Source organism: Varanus komodoensis, unplaced genomic scaffold (genome assembly GCF_004798865.1).
Source record: "Varanus komodoensis strain SLA01 unplaced genomic scaffold, ASM479886v1 scaffold87, whole genome shotgun sequence".
NCBI lineage: Eukaryota > Metazoa > Chordata > Lepidosauria > Squamata > Varanidae > Varanus > Varanus komodoensis.
This window is the reverse complement of record NW_025336565.1, coordinates 523,219-542,579: the sequence shown is the minus strand read 5'-3', so window position 1 is coordinate 542,579 and position 19,361 is coordinate 523,219. Positions and strand designations below refer to the sequence as shown.

The 19,361-nt window shown below is 67.1% G+C and overlaps 1 protein-coding gene across 1 annotated transcript in view; it reads left to right on the top strand.

The window, feature by feature from the left end:
• The first annotated feature begins 10,753 nt into the window (after positions 1–10,753).
• The window catches only part of KDM6B (lysine demethylase 6B), a 28,180-nt gene continuing 19,572 nt past the window's right edge, over positions 10,754–19,361 (top strand). The window contains exons 1-12 of the mRNA XM_044417116.1: positions 10,754–10,768; positions 11,423–11,549; positions 12,956–13,054; positions 13,511–13,739; positions 13,912–14,007; positions 15,069–15,236; positions 15,671–15,817; positions 16,443–16,775; positions 16,957–17,075; positions 17,500–17,880; positions 17,933–18,288; positions 18,373–18,814. Coding sequence (XP_044273051.1) covers positions 11,428–11,549; positions 12,956–13,054; positions 13,511–13,739; positions 13,912–14,007; positions 15,069–15,236; positions 15,671–15,817; positions 16,443–16,775; positions 16,957–17,075; positions 17,500–17,880; positions 17,933–18,288; positions 18,373–18,814 — 2,492 coding nt within the window. The 5' untranslated portion in view covers positions 10,754–10,768; positions 11,423–11,427. The remainder of the gene's footprint in view (positions 10,769–11,422; positions 11,550–12,955; positions 13,055–13,510; positions 13,740–13,911; positions 14,008–15,068; positions 15,237–15,670; positions 15,818–16,442; positions 16,776–16,956; positions 17,076–17,499; positions 17,881–17,932; positions 18,289–18,372; positions 18,815–19,361) is intronic.

Genomic DNA, 19,361 nt, shown 5'->3' with positions numbered 1-19,361 from the left:
GGGGGCTTGCTCCAGGTCGGGGAGGCCGAGGCAGGCACTGGAGGAGGGCCCAGGGGCTGGAGGGGGCGACTGTCTGCGGGGCGGTCCGGCGGGGGGGGGCGCTCTGCAGAGCACCCGGCCGCGGGGTCCCAGGTCGCCGGCGCGGCGGCTCCGTGCGTGCGCCCGGGGGCTGCTCTGGCTCTGGGGGGCGTCGCGGCTCGCGAGCGCCTTCCTCGCCCCGCCCGCCAGCGGAGCAGCTGGGCGCGGGCGCGCGCGCGGGGGGGCGGCGGAACGAGGGGGCGGTTCGTCTACGTAGCTGCGAGGCGGGCGACGCGAGCGTGACTCACGCGCCCGGCGAGGCGCCTCCCCCAGCGCAGCGCTGTGACCTTAAAAGGCTCCTTGTCGGAGGGCGCAGCGGTTAACCCCGCGCGGCCCTGCGCCGGCGCCGCGGGGAAGCCTCCTCGTCCGCCCGCCCCGCCCCGCCCGGGGGGCCGGCCGCGCTGGGGAAGCGAGGATGGGGGCGCCCCTGCCCGCGCGCGGGGGGCCTCGCCGGAGGACGGGGCGCCGGGGCATGACGCGGGTGCGGGTTGCGCGGCCCGGATAGGGAGGGACCCTCGCGAGCCGGTTCTCCAGCGCAGGGTCGGTGTGCAGGGTCGTGGCCCCCGGTGCGCGTGCCCCCCTTTCCTCCGCCTGGGGGGATCCCTTGTGCAACATACATGAAGCTGCTGTTTGTGCAGGGGACCCGTGAGTGCTCGGGTGGCTGCGAGATGGGCAGCCCCCGTGCCTGGGAGAGCGGGCGGCCGCCCTCCCGGGTCTGCACGCAGTGCGGGACCATGTGCCCAGCGGCTTGTTTGCCCCGCGGCCTGCCCCGTGCCAGGCCTCTTTGTGTACGGGCCCCGGTGCGGGGAAGCCTGACCTTCCACCCGGCTGATCTGTGAGCTGCTGTGTGTGGAGCCGGGAACGTCCTGTCCTGTCCTGTCCTGTCCTGTCTGCCAGGCATTAGCCGGGTTCCCTGGGACCCCCTGAAATCCAGCAGGGAAGAGGTTACGGCTGAAGCAGATGGCGTGGGAGCGGGAGGTGGCACGAGCCTGGCGCTTCCCCGCGTGGCCATGTTTCCGTGCTTCCTTTAAGAGCACCACACGGTTGCTTGGCAGTGGCGCTTCCTGTTCAGCCGGCGGTCCAGGGTCTGGAACGGGCAGGGAGGAGAGGGCTGGAGGAGGAGGGCTTATTCCGAGCGGGGAGAAGACCTTCCTGTTTCTTGGGTCCGAGTCTGACTTTAGGCGGCACTTCCTGGGAGGGGGCAAGGTTCAGGGCCTCCCCCACACGTGGGCATCGGCAACCTGCGTCGGGCTGCTGTTGTGTTGCTGCTGGGTGCGTATGTATGTAGGTGGAGGCGTGTCTGTCGGGAGCCGCAAATGACCTTTTGTGAGACGGCCGTGTGTGACTTTGCTTCGCCAGCATTTTCCTCCGTGGACCCTCCTGCATGTCTTTCCCGCCGGCGTGTGGTTGTAGGTCTCCCGGGTGTGCTGCTGAGCAGTGTTTCCCCTCGGCTTGCACGTAACGGGGCCCCATGTGACAAGTTTCCCACGTGTGCGTCCCGTGGTCGGGCCGGCAAGCGCGAGCCTGAAACGAATGTGAAGCCGGGGTGGCTGTGGTGCCCGCTTCTCCCCAGCATGGGCCGCTCGGGAGGCCGGGGCGGTGGTGGCGAGGCAGCGTGTCTGGGCTCCCCGGGTGCTGCTGGGCGGAGAGGAGGGAACCGGGAGGGAATGATGTCATCTCAGCCCTTTTAAATCAGGATAAATTTGCTCGGGGGAGGAAAGGGGGCTGAGTCACTTGTGGCCGGAATTCACCCCCCACACATGCTCCGCTGACTTGGCAGACACCCCGAACCCCACACAGTGGGGGGAGGACGAGCGGAGATGCGCCACCGGCAGGCGAGGCGAGGCGATTCAGAAGGAACACCCTTTGTGTTGGTCGCACGCGAGTCCCGGTTTGGCCGGCTCGGCTTGTAAATGTGCTCCTCCTCGGAGATACTCTGAAGTGGGGCCTGAAGGGGGCCGCCCGCGTGTGCCGGGAGGTAAGGCCGTGCTGTCCGTGGGGGGCTGAGTCGGGTTCCTCTCCCGTTCGGCAGAGACCGGGAGAGAGAGATGCCGGGGGAGAGAGGGAGACGGCGAGCCTGTGAGAGCGTCTCACTCACAGCACGTGTATTTTCTGTACTTTCTTGCCGGCGCGCTGGCGCTCGCTGGTTGACGCTGCCTGGCCCCGTGAACCCAGCGCCCTGTCTCCGGCGCGCATGTGAGCAGCGTGCGATGTGCTGTGCGCAGGGTCGACCCATCCCTGTGGTCCTGTGCTGAGGCACCCACCGGGTGGGTGTGTGTGTGTGTGTGTGTGTGTGACTGTGTGACTGTGTGACTGTGTGACTGTGTGTGAGTGTGTCCCTGGCCGTCTGTCATGCTGTTTTGGGGGCAGGCACAAGGCGGAGTGGCCTCTCCCGTGCTTGCGGTACGGCTTGCTGCCCGCACCGGGTGAGCGAGTGTGAGGGCCGCGGGGTGTGCTGGCGCCTCGGGCCGGCGTGGTTTTTCGAGGGCTGGCGCCAGGCGTTTGTGAGTCCGGGTGTTTGCCCTGCCCGACATGGAAGGCAGGAGCTCTTTGTGTGCCTTTCTCGTCCCTCTCGTCTGTGTGTTTGACTTCCCGGCGCTTCAAGGTTGTGTCTCTTGGCCCAGACGGGTCCTGTGCCTCTGGCGCACCGGCCTTTCCTGCCCCACGGCAGCGAGGGCAGAGCCTGCCATGTTTGGGCTCTCCTTTCAGCTACGGGCAGGGCATGGCATCTTTCCCCGAGCCAAGCCAAGTTTTCTGGGGATGATGGGGCTTCAGTTTGGGAGGGCACCCGGCTGGGGAGCAGTGGGGAGGGGCTGGAGCAGCTCGGCTTCCAAAACGCACTCCTGTCTCTCTGGGATTCCCAAGCTGAGCGCTTCGGAAAGGGATTTCCCCTCTCCCTGCTGTGAACCCCTGAAATGCCGAGGGGTTTTCCTGCGAGACAGTCAGCTGAGCTCCCCATTGGGCCGGCTGAGCCGCATGTGGTGTCCTCCCATGCTCCCCCCGGCCCCGCCTACACACACAAACACAAACTTCTCGTAACATGCGCTCTGGGCTGAGCCTCTCAGGGAAGAGTGAGGCGGAGAAAGCCCCTTGCCAGGGCCTGCGGGCCGCTCAACGCTGGCAGTGCCCACGTGTGTACACACTCTCACTCGTGTGGCCTTTGTGTTGTGTGGCCTTTGTGTTGTGCTTTGGTGAATTGCCTGGTGCACCGGCTGCCGGGCGCCTCTGTGCGCGCTGCTGTCTCGTGCCGGTGTGACATTGTGTCTGTTGCGGGAGGAATTTGGGGCGTCTGTGTTTGAGGGCGAGGAGCCTCCATCAGGTTGGTGTCCCTCTCGGTGCGTGTACCGTCGCGTCGCGGCACACCGGGATATCGAGGGGACGAACTGGAGTGACGCTGCACACGCCCCGTCCCCTCCCAGTCCTCAGGAGTTTTCGGGGGGGGGGGGGAAGTGGCGGCCCGGCGGGTGCTGACTCAACACTGACACAGCTGTTCTCACCCTCCCGTGCGTGTGGATGTGCGGGAACTGTCCGTCGTCGCTAATGAATCACAAACACACATCCACACCAAAACACTGCAGCTCCTTTCTGAAACCCACATCCTGGAAGGGAGACGGGCGCTTCCATGCGCTCCCGGCCCCTTCACTCCTCCCACAGACGGAGTCCTGAGGACCACCCGGCCCCCCCCAGGCCCGAGGGGACGTGTCTGGCAAGCCCCTACTTCCCGATGATCGCCTCCCGTCCCGTGGGCACTCTCCGCATGGGTCGTCTGTGCGTGGTTGTCGTCTGTGTGAGCACGCGTGTGTTTCTCCATGCGTGCTCCTTACATTGCCCTGCTTTCCACGGGTGCTTTCAGTGCCTGCGCTAGGGGCCTGGGCACCCTGTGTGCGCACACACGTGTTGCGGTGGCTCTGTGGGTTTGGGCTTGCGCGCATCTGTGGTCAGGGGCTGGTATCCCCAGCGTTCTCATCGGCCAGGGATCCACCAGGGATGCGCGCAGGTGCGCACGTGTACACGCCAACGCAGCTGCCTGGCAGAGCAGGACGTGCCTCTCCAAACAGACCTCCGCCGCCCAGCGGCTTCCTCGGCTGCACCCCGGTCCTCAGCTCCCCATCCAGCCCCTGCACTGCCCTGCGGGAGAGATTGGGCCACCAGGCCGCCTGCGCTGCTTGCCCCGGGGGCAACCGTGCGTGGCCCATGTGAGGCCCACAGCGAGCGGGACTATGAAACGCCACTAGGGAGCTTCTCAAGGACAGGGAGTTCCTTGTGCTTTGGCACCCCCCGTATGTGCTTCCTTGTGTCCTCCCGCGCGCTTCCGCCGGGCCTCTGCACGCTTTGCCTTGTTCCTCGTGCACTTGGAAGCCAGAGCTGCTGTCGCAGTCCAGCAAAGGTGGATCTCTTTCATTCTGCATTTCTGCTCCCATGTGCTCCCAATTTATGCTCTGCCCCCGTGCTTTTCCACATGTTTCATGTGGCGAGGGCTTGCTTTTCAACGCACCCTTATTCCTGGCACCCATCCCCCTTGTCCACCTGCAGTCGCTGCCCTGCGCATCAACACGCCGGTGCTCTCCCTCTGAGCATTCCCTCTGGCCCTCTGCTCGGTGCTCTTCGGCCACCTAGCCTTCCACACGTTTTGCCTGTGGGCCGCCTGGTCCGCACCGCTCTGCAGATCGCTCTCTCTGGATGGCCTCTTTGCGCCGTTCCTGTGCGCCATGCGCTCTCGCTGCGGAATGCTTTGCTCTTGCTTGGCCTGGCTCGCACCCTCTTCACCTCGGCCTCCTTCCGCCCACCTGTGTGTGCACTTTCCTTTGCCTTCCCGTGCGTGGCACTTGGGATCCATTTGCTCCGGCCTCTCACGACCCTTTTCTCCTCGTGAAACTTGTCTGGGGGGGCCCTGGGGTTTGTGAAGACTCACCCATGACAGGCTGGTGTTCTCGAGCGTCTCTTCTTCCTCTGTGGTTTGCGCTTGTGCACATCCCTTGGTGGTTCCTTTTTCTTGTAAATCCACTGAACCCAGATAAATCTCTGAATTCAGAGAATGCAGTAGGTATGGGGAAACCGAAACGGCCATTTCCCAAAACGCCTGGTGCTGCGGAGAGTGGGTGGGGGGAACCCATAGCTGCGTCACCGATACGGGAAGAATTTCTGGTCCGGCCCAGGAGGGCATGGACCCGTGCTCTTCGGCGGGGGCCGTCTTTGCCGGCGCCGCCTCTCTGCCCCACTCCCTTCCAGGTAGCCGCCCCCACCTGCCCTGCGGCGTCACCTTCTCTTTGGCGTGGGAGGGAGAGTGGTCCATGCACATCCCAGCATGCCGCAGGGGCACGTTCCCCGGGAAGGTGGACATGCCCACCTGCTTACCCAGAATCCCGTGAGTGGCGGGGTGGAGGGATCAAGGCCGGGGACCAGCGAGCGGGAGGGCAAGCGAGGGTGTGCATGCGCACCGCTTGCGCCTGTCCCCCGAGTTTCCTGACCCCTGGCCTCAGAGAGGTGCCTGTGTGCAGTCGGCCGGGCCTCGGCTTCCTCTCCTGGCGGTGTGTCTAACGCGGCTTGCACAGGAAATGGTTTCTTGCGGGGCCCCGCTTCCTGCCCTTCCCCCTCCCCTGCGCATATGCACCGCTGCGCCGCTTCCTCCCCGGGTGGACAGTGCCGGAAGACACCTCAGTTCACGTGCGCACAGGGCCAGGGGAGGCCTCCGGAGTGAGAAGGGGCTCGCCCTCGCCTCACCCCCCCCCAGGAGGCCTCCCGGCCCCGCCTTGGCTGCCTGGTAAAGCCACCGGATCCTGCCTGTGCAGGCCCTGGAGGCTGGGGGTGGTGGGGGGGGGCAGCTCCTGGGCCGCACGGGGTGGAAGAGGGCTGCTGCCACGGTCCTGTGCCGGCGGGGTGTGCCGGCCTCGCCCTCCCACGCCAGCCGTTCTGAGGCCTGCCCCCGAAGGTCATGTGCCTTTGCGTCATGGCTCGGCCCAAAGTCCCCCACAGCGTGGAGACCGTGACGAGTGGCGCAACACCGGGGGGGGGGGGTGCCGTTGGTGGGAGAGGCGCGTGCTTGTTGGAGAGTGAGAATGTCAGAGAGCGAACAGGCGGTGGAGTGAGCAGGAGGTGGAGGTGCGTGGCCGGAGGCGAAGGCATTGCCAGCGTGTGGCTGTGCCAGGGGCACGGAAAGAGCCCGGCTTCGCGGGCGCATAGTCGTGATGTGTGGCTGAGCGCCGAGGGAGATGGTGCGCGATAAGCCGAGTGCAGTACGTGTGTGGAAACAGTTGTGTGGGCAGCGCGATCGTGTGGAGGTGGCCAGGTGTGGGGATGTCGTGTGTCTGAGCGCTCAGCGGGATGGAGCATCTGGAGGAGCATCGCTGCCTTCTCGAATACACATGGCTCGTTGCCGAGGGGCGGTGGGGTAGGGAGAAGACACCTGCAGCGGTGCACGGACAAGCCCCTCGCCCCTCACCCCATCTGAGGAACCAAAACCAGGCTGGAAAACAAGAGCTGTCCTCGGACCTGGAATTTGGAATTGCAAACAGAGAGTCGGGTGAGGCGGCTGTCCAGAGCTGTCACGGGTTGCCCTGGTGAGGAAAAGAGATGAGGAGGACGACCCTGGGGTGCAAATGGTGGCCCAAGCAGGTGGCCACCATTCAGAGAAGGTGTGGCTGCCGGCCTGTGCAGCTCCTCCTCCTCGTAAAGGTTGGGACACCGTGTGCCCAGCCTTCTCCAACAGGGCGCCCTCCAGGTGTGTTTGACCGCAGCTCCTTTCATTCCCAGGCAGCACGGGAAGGTCGGACTTGTGGCCAGTGCAGCTGGAAAGTGCCAGTGTGGGGAAGGGGAGCGTGGTCCCCTCCAGAGGTGGGGTGGGGAGGACAAATGCTGTATGCACCTGGACACCCGGGGCTGTATGAGCAAGAGGGAAGATGCCAAGTGTGGGCACGGCCGGTCACAGGTGGGAGCTCACAAGTGCGTGATGGGTGGATCCGTGGAGATGGCACACCTGTGAGCATCCAAGGCAGATGTGGCTGGACGTGGACGCAGGGCGCCAAGACCTCTGTTCTGGGCGCATCATTTCGAGTAACTCCTCAAAGGGAGGATGTGGGAGCCAGTCAAGGGGAAGGGCTCTCCAGAGCTCCCGGGAGCACCGGGCACATCCACAGCGGCCGTGTTGTCGTGCCTCTGGTGTGGGTTGTAGCTGTGTGGCCTGGCCCCATGCAAGGTGGTTTCTGCTCATACGCGTGCCAACAGCACCCTGCTGTGCCTTCCACGCCCCATGAATCCTGTGCCAGGCAGCACTCACCTGGCGCAGGCTGCCCACTTCCCCTGCGGTTGCCTGGGTCCGGACGGCGTGTCTCCAGACTGAGATGCGCGCACACCTCGTGTGCCCTGCAGCTTCGGGCGCCTCAACTCCTCCTCGTCGTGCTCGTGCTTTGCCCGGCACCTTTTCACGAGTGTCTCCGGCAAGCACCCAGTGGAGCCCGGGACACCGTCCCTGGCATGGTGCCAGCCTGCAACATGCGTTGTCTGGAGCGTGCGGCAGGCAGATGTTGCGACCTTGCCCTCCGTCGGGGAAATGAAAGCCGGGCTGTGGCGGGAACCTCTCCGCAGTGTGGACCTGGGCTGGGCAGAGGGATCGGGCCCGGTTCAAGCAAGCAGAGATTTCTGTGAAGCTGCAGTGGGCAGCCTTTTCCTGTGCCATGCAGACTGTGGACCATGGGTTAGGGAGGACTGTTTGCAAGAGCCCTGCTGCGCACTTGCACAGCTGGAATAAAACCCTCGTGTATAGTCCAGTTTGGTGCGCGAGGGGCCAACAGAATGCAAGCCAAATCTGTGAATCACTGTTGGAAAGGTTTTGAACAAAATCTCTGCACGCGCCTGTGTGCGCACAGCTCTGTGTATCTAAATATACGAGGAAGAGCTTGGCTGCTGTGGGACTGCTCCCCTTCCCTCTGCGCTGCGCTGCTCTGCTCTGCTTGACAAGCCAAGAATTGCCCGGGAGGCCCCCGCCCGCCCGGGGTCTGTCGCGGCAGCCACGACGGACTGACCGCTGCCTCGCCCTGCCAAACTTAGCGCTCCGTCCCGGCTCTTCCAGAAATAGCCGTGCTCTTTGGCTGCAGGGTTGCTATGTGGCCCGGCCATAAATTCGCGCCTGCTCTCCCGGCCCGGCGGGGGGGGGGGGGTGCTTCATGCTGCCAGGGGTGCAGAATGCCGCCGTGCGGCGCACGCTGCCCCCCACCTCCTCTCCCCGGCCGGCTGGGGCTGGGGGTGGGCGTGCAAGTCACTGTCTGGCTGCCGCCCACGGTAGGAAGAGCGGAGCGGCTCGAACCACACGGTGCGGGTGTGTTTGGCGCGCGGGGGGCGGGCTGGCGGGCATGCCAGGCTGGGCTCCGCTTGTGGCGGGACGCAGGCTCGGCCGGCTCGGGCAGTGGGCGGGGGCGGGCAGGGGCGGGTGAGTCACAGGCTCGGGTGGTGGTGACTCCCGGCCGTTTCCTTCCCTCCCTCCCCCGGTGTCTTGTGGCAGCGTGGGAAAAAGCTGCAGCTTTCAGCCCTTCTTCTGGGGGCGCCCGGCCTGCTGGCAGAGATGGGCCCAGGCCACGCCCCACAGCCCCCCCGAGGAGGCCGCTTGGCCGGCGCACCGGGCATTTGTCTTCCCCTTGAGCAACGCAGCCTGCCTTCAATCTGGCAGCCTCCAGGTGTGCTGGGCTACAACACCCATGAGCCCCACCCAGCTAGGAATGATGGGAGTTGTAGTCCGACACAGGGTCAAGGACCGGCTACAGTCACTCGGCGCTCGTGGTGGCACATGTGCCGCAAGAACCTGTTGCTACTGGGATGGGGACTTGGTCAGGATGCCTCTTCCGGGAGAGCCGAGTGCTCATGGATGTGCACCGAGCGTGGGTCTGCATGCCCAGGTCCCGGGATGTGCTGTGTTTCTCGCGCATGGAACACCTCCTGCCCCCTCTTGGTCTCTGCTCGTATGGTGGAGCTACTGGCCGCGTGCCTGCCTGCCAGGCAGCTTTGCACGGTTGGTTCTGAAGTGCCGGACAGACAACAGAGCAGCCGCGAGCTGGAGATGGGGGGCCACCCGGCCTCCCTGTCCGCAGAGCAAGGGCCCATTTGGTTCCTGCTCTTCCAGACGCGCCGCCGCCGCCTCTGCCTCAGGGAGCATGTGAATTCCAGGTGTTCAACCATGCGGCCCGTGGCTTCCTTGGGAAGGGAGGAACGACAGTGTCCCAGGGCGGTTCTCGTCCCCAGCGCCTGCCTCGGCCCGGCACTGAGGCCGAGGCGGCTCACGACAGCGCTGCAGTGCAGGCCAGCCCTCCTCGTGCCTCTGCCCCCCCAGAGGCTGGAGCGCGGCCCTGCAGCCAGCGCGGGCCATTCGGCCCGGTGGCCAGCGGGCGACATTTCGGCTTCCGACCGACCGGGGCTGGGCTGGGCTGGGCTGGGCTGGGCTGGGAGGCATCCGGCAGGGAGAGGCGGTGGCCTGAGGGAGACTCTGCAGTGAAGCAGATTGATCGCCCGGGAGGCGATCGCTCTCTCGCTCGCCCGCTCGCCTGGGCGTGTGGTGCTCCTTCCCTTCCGAGCGCCGGGAGACGAATGCAGCCCTGCCTCTCATTCCTCCCCCCCCCCGCCAGCTGTGTTGCAGAACCCATTAGGAGACTGATGTGAAAGATGATTGGTGGCTACGCGAAGGAGGTCGCGAAGGAGCTCGTGTGATTGGCTGTCTTCTGGAAGGGGAGGGGGGAGAGAGAGAGAGCGCGCGCACGCGCGCGCGAGAGAAAGAGAGAGAGTGCCAGGAGCACAGTAGGTGTGGTTTGCATCCTGGGTGGTGGCAAAGGCACGCAGGGGTTAACTCTGTGCAGGCCTGCGCAGAGGCCCCGCCTCCTTTCCCGAATACAGGCATTCCATTGGAAGGGGCAAGAGCGGCCCCGCCCGGCAGGGGGCTAGGCCTGTGTTCATTGGAGGGACACTCGCTGCTTGTTAACTCCTACCTTCCCGGACGGGATGTTGAGCTTGGGAATGAAGGAGGATGCGGGACTCGGCGACCGCGCGTTCGGTCCAGTGGCGGCCATGAGGCGACGAGCGCCAGCCCACCCCCGGGTGCCAACATTTAAAAGGCTGCGTCCGCACCCGCTCAGTCTGGAAATGGAGCGCCCTTCCCAAAACACCGCTCCAAACCAGGGGCAAAAATGCCTTTCAGTAAAATGCATGGAGATTCCAGATGTTGCTTGGTTTTTCAAAAGCATACACAATGGTGGCTTTCCTTCGCACGCGTTCATTGAAATGTGCTGAACTTCAAATTCAGCGAGGGTTATCCGGGTATGATAGCTGTTGGGATGCATTAAAGAGTTGGGATGCGTTAAATATGCCTGTTAAAGGTACTCTTGTAAATAGTTCTAGATAAGGGGATATGCAAGGCGCGGATTTATTTATCCGTTAGGAAGCTAACAGGTTTCTGGCCTGGCTTTCTGGAGTCACGCCCTGAGCTGCAAGCCCCTTCCAAGCGAAGGAAGGATACCTCTTCCTTTCCGTGAATGCCAAATGACCTCTTCTCGCCATCTCTCTCTTCTCTTTCCCAGCCTTGTATGTGGCAGTGACTGGAGGAGGGGAGAAACAGAGGAGACGCAACCAGCAGCGACTGGGTGGGGGCACCCGTCGCTCGGATCCTGGGGGGTGGAGGGGGGGGTACCAAGACGCGTCCACTGTGGCAGGAGAGGTAAGCACTTGCATTGGGGAGAGGTACAAGAGGGGATGTGGGCTGGGGGGGAGTTGGCATGATTACATCTTTACTTCCTCATCTCTCTCCCCTATTTCCCCATTTTAAAAAGTCCTTTAAAAAGGCTTTCCACATGTGCAAAACACCACTTTGAAAAGCCCTGTTTGACTCTGGACTGGCCTTCTGACGTAAACGCCTGGCCGGGTTTTGAACGCTTCCGGGCAGACTGGGACTCCTCTCGCAGCCCTGCTGCCGCTGGAAGCACATTTCGCTGGGCCATGAGTGAGAGTCTTGCCCCCTCTCTGCCCCCTCTTGACCAGCAAACAAAGACACGGTTAATTAAGCAGGATCGTGGCATATAAGCCGGGTGTGTTGCCAAAGGGGTTTTGGTGCCCGCAGCAAAAGCAGGACGGTTCCTGTCCCAAATTCCGGGGAGACATTCCAGATGTGCAGGTGGCTAAATCTGTTCTTGCTGCCCTGATGAGGGCTGCAGTGCTCCGGCCCCAGGTGGGCAGCTCACGCTCTGGGGAAGTGCCTGGCTGGGGCAGATGGGCTCAAGGAGGCGAGCATGGCCTCGAGGAAGGGGAGGCGGGGGGGTGGGGGGCGGCCCCGCCGTCCACCTGGCCTCTGAGCCTGTCCCTCTTCCTCCCGCAGACTGGATGCATCGCACCGTGGAGCAGCTGGGGGGCCGTGCTGGGCGGGACCCTTTTGCTGTCGGCAACCTGGGCTGCAGCGGGCCCTGGAGCGCATGCCATTCTCGCCCGTGGCTCCCGGGCGGCAGGTACCTCTTTGGGGACAGGAGGGCGGGACGCAGCCGGGGCGGACGAGGAATCTGTCCTGCAGGCAGGGATCTGCCAGGTCCCCCGGGCTTGGCTCCCTGGGCCCCGGCCTGCTTTGCAGCGGCCCCGGGTCTGAGCTCCCACGTTTGCAGGGCGAGCGCTTGCCAGGGATCAAGCGCCGTGCGCCGTGGAAGCAGCGTCCTCTTCCACAACTGCTGCAGCGGCCGTTGGCCGCACCAGGCAAGCGAGAAGGCTGGCAGTGGAGAGGGTGGAGGGCCGCCGGGCTTCCCAGAACGGCGCCTGGGCCCTCCCTGCGTCCTGCAGCCACTCTGGGGAGAGCCGCCAGGGGCAGAGCAAGGGGCCCACGGGCATGGGCAGGCTTCCCCTCCACTTGGCTTGGCCCAGGGGCAGGGACTAGCGGCCGGAAGCGGTTGTGGGCCATTCAGCCAGCCCAGCGCCCGGCTAGTGGTAGCGTCAGTGCTGGCTCACGTGGGTAAAGCCACCGTGCTCTGGGGCACCCCGGATGGCAAAGAGGCCTTTTGGCAGGCGGTCCCGTGTAGGACAACGAACCCGCCTCCGACCCCTCACTCCCGCAGAGCGTGCCTGCGGTGGGGGCTGTCGGGGCCGGGCGGCTTGCCCCGGGACGCTGTTTTCTCGGGGTGCCTGCAGGCGCCTGGCCTGTCACTCTTCAGTGTGCCTTGTGAACCCGGGCAGCAAGGCTTGCTTGAGGGTTAGGGGGCATTCTCATCGCCTGGGGCTTGCTTGGGGGTCGTCCCACCCTCAGACGCACAAGGGCTTGAGGGCCGCAAGCAGAAACGGCCCCTGTGGGCTGCCACGACTTGCAGACGGGCTCCCAGCCTCCGTCGTGCCTCCTCCTCCCCCCTGAATAGAATCAGCAGAATGAGTGGCCCAAGTCATGCCTTCCCCGAAAGAGCAGACTCTCCCTGGAAGAAGGGCACGACAGCTGCCTGCCCAGCGGAACGTGGGGAGCGACTGGCCCTTCTGTGCGGGACGGCCACTCCCTCAGGGATCCCCCACGGCCTGTGCGGAAGGACCCGACTCCCCTGCTCCGAGTGGGGCGAGCCCCAAGCGTCCCCCTTCCCACGAGTGTCCTCTCCCCTGTCCCCCTCTGGCCCGGCTCGGCTCGGCTCGGCTCGGCTCGTGAGGTGGCCTGGGAGGAGCGCTCGTTCCCAGGCCCGGGTCCATCTCTGGCTCGGCCCCAGGCCGGGAAACCGTGGCTGCCAGCTTCCTGCAGCTGCAGCCGAGCCCCAGGGGCCTGGAAGGAATACGGAGCGGGGCGTCCGCGAGCGCACCCGGGCTGGGTTTCCTTCCTCGCGCCGCCTCTTGAGGGAGGCGTTTCCCCCTGAGCTTCTTCCCCTTGATTCTCTTCCTTTCCGCTGCCCCCCAGGTGCTCCGCCAGTGTCGGCCAGCCGCAGCTGCCCCCGCACCTGCCGCCCAACCATGGCGCTAACATGGGGCAACACAGCAAAGGCTATTACCCCCCGGGGTAAGTGCAGCCCCCGAGGCCCGGGGCATCGGACGCCCGCTCGGCAGTGCATGCATGCGGGGGGCAGCCAGGCAGGCAGGCAGGCGGGGTGGAACAGGCCCTCCTGGACCCCAGCAGATTAGCCCCCAGTTGGTATACTGGGGAGGGGGGTGAGGTGCCCAGCGCTGGAGCCCAGGGCCCCGCAGAAGTTAGTGGCCGGGTGGCGTGTCCCCCAGCTGCGAGCCCGCTGCTCCTTTGCCTGGAGCGACTGGCTTGAAGTCACCACCTGCTGCACCTTTCTTGAACGCCACCCCATGGAACAAGGGCACCAGGGCTCCATGATCTCCCCCCGTTCTGGCACTGGGCCCTGCCGCCCCTTCGCAGGAGCTACGCCCCGGTCCGCCCTGGCTGCCCCCGCCCCCCGCGCTCTGGTTCGCTCACCACGCCTCCTCTTGCTGCCGCCCTCCCCCCCGCCAGGAACCTGCCCCCCCGCCCCTTGCATGGGAAGCTGGAGGTCATCCACGCCTGCGTCCAGGCCCTGCTGCGGGACCAGGGGCAGCCCCAGCTCTGGGAGCAGCTGGGCGAAGTCTATGAGTCCGAGCAGAACTCCGAGGAGGCCATGCGCTGCTACCAGAACGCGGCCCGCTACCAGCGCGACTACGGCGGCTACGAGGAGATGCACGCCCGGATCGGGCGCCTGCAGCAGGTGCGCGGGTGCAGCGGAGCCGGGCGCGAGCGGGGGAGGGCCGGTGGGGGAAGCTCGGGGGGCTGCATGGGGATGGAATTGGTCGTGGGGAGGGGGTGGGGGCCGGGGGGCAGCCTGAGGTTCCCTGGGGCCCACCCAGCTCTCACCCCACCTTTCCACTCTCCCTTTCCAGGCTCAGCTGTGGAATTTCCATTCTGGGTCGTCTCATCACCGAGCCAAAGGGTTGCTACCTCCGCTTCAGCAAGTCTGGAACCTCCTGCACCTCGAGGTGGGTCCCCCCCCCCCATCACCCCCTGCCCAGCCCAGAGGGCAGAGCACGGGCACCTGCGTCCCCTTTGCCATCGCAGCCACGGGCCTGCTCCGCTCTGCTCCCTTCTTGTGGAGCCTTGGGCCAGGGCAGGCCCTGCGCCCGCCCCGACTCGCGCTTCTCCGGGGAGCATCTTCCCTCGGCTCAGTGGAGACCCTTCTGTCTCCGCCTCCCTCACCCAGGCGCCACAGCGGTTGTCGTTCAGTCCTGAGCCATCGTCCCCGCCCAGCGAGGGGCCCACAGATGCTGCCCCAGCTCTCCCTACACGTGCTGGCTACAAAGCGCAACTCCATCTCGATAGCGGGAGCATGCGTCTTTTATAACGCAGTTGGCTGATCAACACCCAGCCGCACAAATATCTATGTTTCCTGTACACTCAAATAGTAAACATATTGCTGTTTTCTGGTGCACACCTCAAAATGTCACACAATGTAGGTTTTGCCCAGTAAGGTGCGTATTGGAGTAGTTATTTTTGTCAACGAGGGAGCAGTGGCCAGTTTCTGAGTGGGGGGTGCCTTGGTACGCGGAAGACCCCCTTTGGGGCAGAGGTGGAGGGGCTTGGCTTCCCCCGTTGTGTGGCCCATGGGAGTCAACTCCATGGGATTCGGACACCGACGTCTGACTGCCATGGGTTCAGCTTGTTCAGGGCACCGTTGGGTCGCGGGATGCGGCCTGAAATGCAACTGTCTCGCTGCTGCTGCTGCTGAGGCGCGAGCGACTCTCGTCGTGGTTTCCCACGGCCCTGGGGTCTAACCTGCCCGATCTTCTGCCTGCTCCAATCAATTAATGCAGATAAGATACGGATCCTGTGCGGGGCTGTGCACATGACAGACAGCTAATCGACTCGGGAGCCTCGTTATGTCCTCACTGGCTTGCCGGGGCTGCGGGGGCTGTCCTGCAGCCGCCCGGTCCCAGGCCTTCCACCGCATGTGCCGCTGCCCCCTCGTCGCACCCCGTGGGCCTGGGGGCCAGAGGCCCGGCAAGCAGCCCCGGCAACTGTTTCCCTCTCGCTCCTCCTCCAGAAGAGGAACTTCTCGGCCAAGCGCAACCCCCAGCTGAAGCGGCCCGGCCCACCGATGGAGCCCCCCGTGGTCCAGCCCATCCCCCCCGTCCAGCACCCGCCCCACCCAGGGCACGGCGAGGAGCTGCCCGCCCCCATGAAGCGACGGAGGAGCACCAGCCCTGACCAGGTACCAGGGGGCTGCGTGGAAACGGCCGAGGGGCCTGGCAGCGGTGGAGGTGATGCCCCCACTTGGTGGCCGGCCTGTCCCTTTCCTCTCTCATGCCCGTCGCTTGTGCTTCATGCTTGGCGCCTCGCGCTCCCTCGAGGGCTTCTGAGGGCACGCGCCCTCCATGCTTCGTCCTGCCGCGTGGGGCCCGGCGGCTCGCTTGCAGGGCCGCGTGGAGCCGTGGCCAGCCTCGCTTCGACTGCATGGAGCCTGGCTCGGGGAGCCCTGCGGCCGGCTCCCCAAGGGGAGGTCCATCTTGCTCGGGCGCTTGTGGGGAGAGGCCGGAGTTGGAGTTGGGGGCAGAGTGCGTGCTTCGAGGGGGTGCTCGGGAAGGCGGGGCGCGCTGACGGTGTCTCTCTGTCTTGCCCTTTCTGCGGCCCTCTACCCTGGAGCAGAGTGGGAATGGGGTCAGCCAGCATCTCCCCGGGCTGGGCCTCCTGGGCACCCCCCACTACCAGCTGCCTAAGCCGGGATTGTGGAACCCGCTCCACGGAGACTCATGGGGGCAGGAGCGCAAGAACGTGGCTGCCCCAGAGAGACAAGTAAGGCTGCCCCCAGCCCATGGGTCCAGCGTGCGAGGTGGGAGGCGGCGGGGGTCACAGGTTGCCCCCAGGGCTCTGAAGGGCTTCTTGCAGGGAGTGCATGCAGCCTGAGGAGGGGCTTGACCCCGCGCACTCACGAAACCGTGGGTCGCACGTTTCCCGCTCCCGTGACCTCGAACTCAGAAAGGCTGTGAGTTCGGGGCTGCCTGCTTGCCTGGGCAGCGTCTGGGGCCCGCTCTGCTTCCGCCGTGCGCTTGGCTTGCAGCTGCGAAAGGGGGAAGCGGGCCGCTCCAGCAGTCCTGCAGAATGGGGCCGGGGCCGGGGGGCTCCCGGGAATGGATCTCCAGCCTCGGAGGTCGTCCGGACTGCAACCGCCCATCGGCCGCAGCCATCACGGGCCGTGGCTGCCGATGATGGGAGGTGTGCTCCGGAGGGCACCCGCTCGGGGGAGGCCGCTGTGGAGCCCCCCAGACACCTTCGCAAGTGTGTGCCCAGGTCTTACCTGCTGGTCGCACGGGAGGAATCACGCTCGCTCTCAGGGCAAAGGGCCGATTCGGGTGTCAGCGCGGGGAGGGCCAAAGGATGCTCCCAGGTAAAAGGTGTTCTCTTCCTCTCCCCCCCCCAGGAGCAGAGGAACTCGGTGGCTCACCCCTTCCCGTACCCGTCCCCCGCTTACGGATCCCACCCGCCCCCGCACCGCCCCCCGGCCGTCGCGCCCAGTCCCCGCACGCCGCCGGCTCACCGCCCGCCCCTGGAGAGCCACGGCTGCCTGGCCCGGCCCAACGGAAGTGACCTTAGAGACGGCCGAGCCGCCCGGGCGCGCCCAGAACCCACCGCCACACCAGCAACTGTTGCCTGCGTGCCTTACGCCCCGCGCCCGGCCCCGGCCCCGGCCCCGGCAGGGCCCCCCGCCACCAGCAAGAGCACCTCGCGGGGGCAGCCGGCCCCGGACAGCCTTGTGAGTGGGGCGGGCGCGGGGGCCGTGGGCGGGGGGGGACCTGGCCGTCCCCAGCGAGCACCGGGGAGGGGGGTGAGGCCCCGGGGTGGCCCGTCGGGGTGCCAGCTGAGCCGGGCCCGTCGTGGGGGACCGGGCGGCTGCGGCCACCCCCTGACCGCCTCTCTCCCTGTCCGCCCCACAGGGTCCTGACCAGTACCAAACACCGGCCTTGGAGCAGCCCAGCCCCACGGCAGAGAGCGGGGAGGGCAAGCCAGCCCCACTGCCCCGGCCAGCGCCCTCCTGCCTCGCCCCCCGCCCCCCGCCCTGCTCCCGCCTGCCCCCACCCCTGGCCATCACCAGGGCGCCCGCACCAGCGGTCACACTGCCCCCGCCTGCCCCACAGTGCCCGCCCCCTCCCCCGCCGCCCCCGCCCCCGCCTCTGCCATGGCTGAAAGGCGCCGCGTTCAGTGGCAAAGCGGGGGAGGGGAAGGCCAGCGGGGACCCCCTGGGAGAGCTCCTGTTCGCGTGCGGCGAGCCCCACCGGGGGGAGCCCCCCGCGACCGCCCCCCCCCCCCGCTCGGCCAGCCCTGAGCCCACCCCCGCCCCCGAGTTCTGGCTGCAGGAGAGCGGCCGGGAGGAGAAGGGCCCGGTCGGCCCCGGGGCCCTGGCGCCGAGCCCCACCGTTGCCTCAGGAACCTTCCGGTCCCCAGAGAGCCCCCCCCCCCCCCCCCCCCCCCCCCCCCCCCCCGCCCCCCTACCCAAAACCCCCGGCCCCGCCGGCGGCGCCCCCCGCCACGGAGGCCGCCCCCGACCGCCTCTTCGGCTTTGCCAGCCCCCCCCTCGAAGACCAGTTCGAGGAGCCCTCCGAGTTCTCCAAGATCCTGCCCGACGGGCTGGCGAACATCATGAAGATGCTGGATGAGTCGATCCGGCGGGGGGAGGAGGAGCGCGAGGAGAGCTTCCCCCCGCCGCCCCCGCCCGCCCCACTGCTCCCCAGCCCCCCGCCCCTGGCCAGGCCCAAGCCGCCCCCGGCCTCCACCGGCTCCTTCGACTTCCCCAAGCCGCCCGGCCAGGAGCCCCCGGAGCCACCCTGCCTGTACCGGTTCGGCAAGCGGGACGCGGAGGAGCGCCCCCCACCAGCGGCCCCTGCCACCGCTGCCCCTGGGGGGGGCGGCAAGTCCCCCCCCCAGCAGCACCACCTCCCTGCTGAAGTCTCTGGCCAGCGTGCTGGAGGGGCAGAAGCACTCCTACCGGCCCAAGCCTCTGCCCCCACCGGGAGCGAAGCCCCCTGCCCCGGGCGGCCCGGGCGCCCTGGCCCACTTCTCTACCTCAAGCCGAGCCTGGGCCGGAGGGGCCGGGGCGCTGGGGGAGCGCGTGGCCACCCCCCCGCCCCCGCCCGCCCCGCGGCCCGTCAAGAGCGCCTCGGAGGTCCTGGAGGAGATCAGCCGTGCCTGCGAGACCCTGGTGGAGCGGGCCGAGCGGGAGAGGAGCCCGCCCCCCCCACCCCCGGGGGCCCCCCCCCCGGCCCCGCCCCAGCCCCCCAGCCCACCCCCGCCGCCCCCTCCTGCGCCCACGTCGCCCCCGCCCGCGCCCCCCGCCCCGCGGCCCAAGGACGAGTCCCGCAAGCGGGACCGCGAGCACCGCCGGCACCGCCGCTCCGGCAAGGACGGCTCCCGGCGGCACCGCGACGGCAAGGCCCACAAGGAGAAGAACCGGCAGATCCTGGGCAGCCTCGACGTGCAGAGCAGCGAGACCCAGGCCCGCGAGAACGGGGCCAAGCCCCCGCCCCCGCCCCCCGCGGCCCCCCAGCCCGAGCGCAAGCCCCCCGGGAAGAAGGAGGAGGGCTCGGCTGGGGGCGGCCCCGCCGTTGTGTGCTCGGCCGACCTGCTCAAGCTCCGCTCCTTCACGGAAGGGCCGCCGAAGGAGCTGAAGATCCGCCTGATCAAGGTCGAGAGCGGCGACAAGGAGACCTTCATTGCCTCCGAGGTGGAGGAGTGGCGCATCCCGCTGCGAGAGCTCACCATCAGCCACTCGGCCGCGGAGGTCGTGCGGGCCTGCAAGTGAGTGCCCCGCGGGGCGGTTGCGGGGCCCCGGAAGCGGCCTTGGCCCCGCTGCCCTCTCGGCCCACGCCTGCCTCCTCCGCCCGTGCCCCACGCGCGTGCACTGGCGTTGCTGGGGTGGGCGTCTGCGGGGAGGGAGGGCTCTGGGGATGATTTAGAGGAGGGCTGGAGTCAAGGGGCGCTCCCAGGGGACACGTGGCCCCCGGCGCGCAAGCCGTGGCTCGTGGCCCGGGGAAGGAGGGCGAGGAGGAGACGGCGTTGAGTCGCCGCACTCGCTTCCCCCGCGGCGAGAGGCACGCCAGGCCCCGGCGTGCGCGTGCTTCAAGAGCGCACATGCGTGCAGCCTCGGCCCGCCCGGGCCGCTCCCGCGGGAAGAGCTTCGTGTGGTCCCCCCGTTCTCCCCAGCCCCGTTTTCGGCTCACTCATCTTGGGGCGCAGTGAGCTGCTGGCTGCCTGTTAGGGCGGAGCGTGGCAGAAAGCCACAATGAGGCCACGGGCAAAGGGTGTCAGGCTGGGGGGTCCGGCCCGAGGGGGCACCCCCTGCCCC